General features: G+C 64.0%; 2 protein-coding genes across 4 annotated transcripts; one reads left to right on the top strand and one right to left on the bottom strand.

Annotated features, from left to right (window-relative positions):
• Positions 1-873: 873 nt before the first annotated feature.
• Positions 874-2958, bottom strand: PROCA1 (protein interacting with cyclin A1). Its single transcript, XM_048324588.1, has 4 exons — positions 2609-2958; positions 1730-1862; positions 1508-1642; positions 874-1425 (listed from the first exon to the last, which is right to left on the bottom strand). Exons 1-4 carry the CDS (start codon positions 2784-2786, stop codon positions 930-932), a joined length of 942 nt encoding a protein of 313 aa, XP_048180545.1. The 5' UTR covers positions 2787-2958; the 3' UTR covers positions 874-929.
• Positions 2959-3801: 843 nt separating this feature from the next.
• On the top strand, positions 3802-5358 carry LOC125336405 (adenine phosphoribosyltransferase-like). Of its 3 annotated transcripts, XM_048324882.1 has the most exons (6): positions 3802-3911; positions 4037-4186; positions 4320-4413; positions 4492-4638; positions 4721-4816; positions 4905-5344. In XM_048324882.1, exons 2-6 carry the CDS (start codon positions 4064-4066, stop codon positions 5030-5032), a joined length of 588 nt encoding a protein of 195 aa, XP_048180839.1. In that variant the 5' UTR covers positions 3802-3911; positions 4037-4063; the 3' UTR covers positions 5033-5344. The 3 variants fall into 3 exon arrangements, with proteins under 3 accessions (XP_048180839.1, XP_048180838.1, XP_048180840.1); XM_048324881.1 differs by lacking the exon at positions 3802-3911 and having other exon boundaries at positions 4049-4413; positions 4905-5350; XM_048324883.1 differs by lacking the exons at positions 3802-3911; positions 4721-4816 and having other exon boundaries at positions 4049-4413; positions 4905-5358.
• Positions 5359-5363: the final 5 nt, after the last annotated feature.

Genomic DNA, 5363 nt, shown 5'->3' with positions numbered 1-5363 from the left:
GCTTGTCCGCATGCCCCGCGTCTGTCCATGCTTCCTGCCGGGATGCCGTGGCTGCCACAGGGGCTTTGCACCCAGAGAGGAAGCAGTGCCTCCCTCCACCCCTTGGTATTCCCCCCTGGACTCGTGTGATCCGCTTATTTCAGGGATTTGGGGTTGCACCGCACGCTCCTCAGTGTGGGGTTTGCTGTCTGCTCGACTCCTGCCGCTCCAGCTTTTCCCGAGTGTGGAATTTGGTGCTGGTGCAGGAAGATCTTTCCACCACCTCGCCAGGACACTGGGCTGAGCCACTCTCCACCCTTGGAAGCACCTTGGAGGAGTTGGTGGCAGTGCCCTGTTCCCTGCTCCTCGCTACAGGAGCCCACCAGGAAGGGACAGCATTCCCTGCCCCAGCTCTTCCCAGGCAGCATCTGCCTTTGTCCCAGGGGCTGGAAAAACATCTATTGTCCCACTCTAAGGAGCTTTGCAGGCATTTGAGGAGCCTTCAGGGAGGGCCAAGACCCTGTTCCTCCCAAAGGAAGGGAGATGGAGTTGGTGCTGGTGTGGGAGCATGGGAAAGGCGAGGGGTTAAGAGGATGAGAGAGCTTGGGTGGTGCAATTCAGAGAACTTCCAGAGAAAATTACATGCCTGGGGAGCTGGAATTTAACCCTCTGGCAGGGGAGTTAAAACTGGGCTTCAGCTCTGTTGCCAGTGCGTGGCCAAGAGCTGTGTCCCCAGTGCCAGGACAATGACATGAACTGATGGGAGCAGTGAGGAACAGCTCAAACCACCGGATACCCACCCAGCTCTGGGTGTTACCCTCCCACGGGATCAGTTTCCCCTGGAGGCCGTGCCCACTGCCATCCTTTCCTCCACAGAGACAAAGCCGAGGCTGCTCAAGCAGATGTAAATTTATTTCACAGCTAAGACCCACGCGGGGCTCAGGGGGGACTCAGAGCTGCAGCTCTCGTGCCGGCTCAGCCTCAGTTTTACTTTTCAGCCTCTTCTTTCTGTTCCTCTCCTTCCTCCTTCTCTTGCCACTGGCGGTGGGGACGGGGGAGGGAGTGGCTGGCGCTGGCTCCCTGCCCAATCCCTCCCATGCCGGGGCATCGCTAAGGATGGTGTTGGATGCTTCCCCCAAGGATGGCAGCAGGGCCCAGGGATCAGTGGAGACAGCAGCTTCAGGATGTCTCCGCGCCCCCTTTTCGGAAGAGCCTTTCTTTTTCAGACCTTTCCCCTTATTTTTCTTATCTTTCTTTCTCTTCCTCTCTTTCTTGACTGCCTTGGGGGCTGTCCCGGTATGATGATCCCCTGGGAGGGCTCCTCCCCACGGGGGGCTCAGGGGGACTCCCCTGGGCCTGGCTGCCCGGTCGATGAGCTCCCCCCCAAATTCATACAGCACCGGCTCCCGGGGCACCGCCACGGCCACCGTGTTGTACGTCTTGCACCTGCCAAAATTGAGGAGGCACCACAGGGTGGGTGGGACAAGCCCTGGGCAGGGGGACAGTCCCCAGGGCGGGGGGCACTCACCAGACATAGAGATACGGCTCCACACACTCCTCCCTGTAGGTGAACTCGAAACAGGGCACCTGGATGACGTTGAAGAAGGCCTGGCCCACCACCCGCGAGGCCGTGTCGTTCACCCGCCGCAGGCACTCCTTCAACCTGCCCCGGGGCAGAGCCGGGCTCAGGGGGACTGGCACCCCCCGGGGGGATATTGGGGTGCTCTAGGGCAGCTTTGGGGACGCTCACCTGTGGTCGCAGTCGCAGTGGCTGATGGTGTGCCAGCGCAGGTTGCGGTACCCATAGCGGGCGGTGAAGGGGTGGATGACGTGCTGGCAGTGGTCATGGTCCCGGCAGCACCGGTCCGTGTCCTGGTGCTCCCCTGCAGGGAAAACGTGGGGTACAGGCAGGGCTGGGGGCCCCACATGCAGGGCTAGGGTTGAGCTAGGCTAGAACTAGGATCAGGATTAGATTGGACAGATGCACACTGGAATCATACTGGGATAGGGAAGGATGGATGGGTGGGGGCTCAGCTGGATCAGCACTTGGGTGGGGACAAGGCTGGCACTGGGATGGGGACTGGTCTGCACCAATACCACACTGTGGATGAGACTGGGACTAGGCTGGGGTCAGGATGGGGACCAGGACTGGAGCAGGACCATGAGAGGGTCTAGGCTGGGATCAGGATAGCAACTGGGAGTGGACCAGTACTGGGATGGGGACTGGAATGGCAGCAGGATGGACCACAGAGCAGGCTGGGGACAGAGGGTGGATCAAGAGCAGACCAGCACCAGGAAGGATTGTGATAGGGACTAGGCAGAGGTGAACTGGGATTGGACTGGTGCTTGGGTGGGGACTGAACTGGGGCAGACAGGGATTGACAGGGCAGAACTAGCATGGGAACAGGGGCTGGAGTAGACCATGGGAACAGAGGCTGGAGTACTGGGATGGGACTGGATTAGGATTGATGGGGACTGATGCAGCACTCGGTTGGGGATGGGATGGGTTGGGATGGGGTGGGAGGGAATGGGAGAGAAGGGATTTGAGGAATGGAATGGGGAGGGATGGAAGGGAGTGGGATGAGATGGGATGGGAAGATACAGGTAGCAGCATCCCTGCCGCCCTTACCCAGCTGCTCGTAGGTATCCGCGTTGCTGCCAGCACCACACCACAGCGTCCCGGGATAGGTGAGCCCGCGGCGAGCGCGGGGCCGTCCCGGCGGGGCCGCTCCGGGGGCAGGTGGCAGCAGGAGCAGCAGGAGGAGGAGGAGGAGGAGGAGGCGGCAGAGCAGCCCCGGGGCGCACATGGCACCGCGCCGCTCGCCGCCGTGGGGCCGCCTTATAGAGCGGCGCAGCCCGCCCACGCGGGGCGGCCCGGCACGGCTTGGCACGGCCCGGCACCGTGCGGAGGGTCCCGCAGAGCCGGGGGGCTGCAGCCGCTCCCGCTCCGGCAGCCCGCGGGGAAGGGGTCACCCCTCCCGGTGGGACCGGCCCCGTTGCTGTGGCAGCCGGTGGGGTGATGTGCCGGGGCCGGTAACGAGCCGGCCACAAACCCCCGCCCCGTGACGCACCGACCCCCCCACAGTCCCCGGCCCTGGAGCGGCCCCCGACGGGAGAACGATGCTCTCTGCATCCCTGCATCCCTGCATCCCTTCATCCCTGCATCCCTGCATCCCATCCCATGGATGCTCTCTGCAGCTCCGTATCCCAGCCCACAGATGCTCCCTGCATCCCCGTGGATGCTCCCTCCCCGCGTCTGCACAGCCCATCCCATGAATGCCTGACTGCATCCCCATGTCCCATCCCACGGGCGTTCCCTGTGATCCTTCCTGCATCCCATCCCGCTGATGTACCTTTGACAGGACAGCCCAAGCCCGGTGCCTAGCCGGGTTGGCAGCCCGCACCGATATTCCCAGAGCGCTGCCAGGGCTGTCCCTCTTGGCCAGCTCCTGCCCTCGGAGCCCATTGACAGTCAGGACACAGCCCTGGCTCACTGGGATGCTGTGGGAGCCAGCGCTCAGCAGGGCAGGACAGCGCCTGGACTCCCCAATGTGGGGACGTGTGTGGCCTCAAAAAATCCCTGCGCTGCCCACGACCACCCAAAGCTGCAGGACATTGCCCTGAGCACCACCCTGGTTCGCTGACCCTTGCACCACAGGGTGCCACCCCACAGTGCCACCCACACCGTGCCCTGGCACTGTGCAAACACCTCAGCCCCGTTGCTCCCCACCACAGCACTGCCTGGCTGGGACAGCAGAGCCAGTGGGGGACATTGCTGGCCCATGGGAAGGGTTCCTGCCTGGCACCAGCCCAGTGTCCAGCTGGCTGAGGGCGCTGGCCCAGTGCCGCAGGGGCTGCCCCTGCTCAGCTGTCGCTGTCTGTGACGCTCCCGTGACGGTCCCGCTCGGCTCAGCCCCGCCGCCAGCACCCAGGTACAGAGCTGAACGGGCACTCTGGGCCCTGGGGTGCCACATGTGGGTGTGGGTGGGGGCACCAGGCCGTGGGGAGCCCTGTGGAGGCTGCAGGTGGGCAAGTCTCACCCCTCTTCCACGCTCAGTGCTCGCAGCACCTGCAGTCCCCACGCATGGACCTGTGCCACGTCCCTGCCACCCCGGAGAAGGGCTGGTACCTGGCACTGATGGCCCCAAACGTCAAAGGTCCCAACTATGCCTGGCTGGACCCCTCCCGGCTCTACTGCCACCCGCAAGTACCCAGTGCCCCGGGTGGATGACACCGTGGGGGCGTCGGGGTGGGCTGCATCTCCGCGGGGCTGCCGGGGCACCCAGCTGTGGGTGCCCATGGTGGGCTGCGGGCACCCAGCACCTCCACTCTCCCCCCAGGGCTTGCAGGACTGCGTGGCCGACCTGCTGCAGCCCTTCCAGGGAGAGGCCATCGACATGGTGGCCGGCATCGACGCCATGGGCTTCATCCTGGGTGAGCGGGCACACGGGTGAGTGCGGGGCCGCTGTCCCTTGTCCCTGGGGGTCCTGATGGTGCTGTCCCCACCCCCAGGCGCTGCGGCCGCGGCCACACTGCGGAAAGGCTTCCTGGCCATCCGCAAAGCCGGGCACCTCTGCGTGCAGACCGTGGCACAACCCTACACCGACTACTCGGGCTGGGAGAAGGTGATGGAGGTCCGCACCGATGCCATCTCGCCAGGTGAGCCTGTGGGGTGCTCCCGTTTTGGGGGGCTGCCAGCATGGGCACCGGGGCACTCATCCACAGCCTCTGCCCCCTCCAGGTCTGCGCATCCTTCTCGTGGACCAGTGGGTTGAAACTGGGGGCACCATGAGGGCGGCCATTGAGCTGGTGGAGCGGCTGGGGGGGGTCGTGGCAGGTAGGAGGGGGGCACCAGAGCATCCCGAGGACCACCATCCCCTTAGCCTGTGGTGGCCAGTGCTGAGCCCCGCTGTGTGTCCCCACAGGTGTCGCTGCCATCTGCATCGAGAACAGCGAGGGAGGGAAGTGGATCCAGGAGCGCTACAAGTGCTCCCATTGTGTCCCCCCCCGCCTGCAGCCCTGCTTTGACCAGCACCAGTTCGGCTGGGACTGATGTGGGACTGGCCTCTCATGTGTTCCCTGAAGCCCCCTGAGGGACACAGGGCTGCTGGCTCTGCAGGACAGGGATGCTCCTGGGTGGAAGAAGGAACTCGTCCTCAGTGGCAGCCATCCATCCTTCCTGGCTCCATCCTCCTGTTTGCCCATGAACCTGGGGGCTGCACCCAGGGACAGGGAGACCCAGCCAGCCCCAGCCCCCTGCCCCCAGCCCCACACCTTTCTTACAAAGCATAAAAAAGGTTTTATTAAGACAAAAGGGAGCCTGAGGCCATCTCCCCCTGCGAGCAGTACCTGGGTTTGCATAGCTACAGGAGCCACACAGGTGC

This window comes from Corvus hawaiiensis, chromosome 20 (genome assembly GCF_020740725.1).
Source record: "Corvus hawaiiensis isolate bCorHaw1 chromosome 20, bCorHaw1.pri.cur, whole genome shotgun sequence".
NCBI lineage: Eukaryota > Metazoa > Chordata > Aves > Passeriformes > Corvidae > Corvus > Corvus hawaiiensis.
This window is presented reverse-complemented; position numbering and strand designations above follow the sequence as displayed.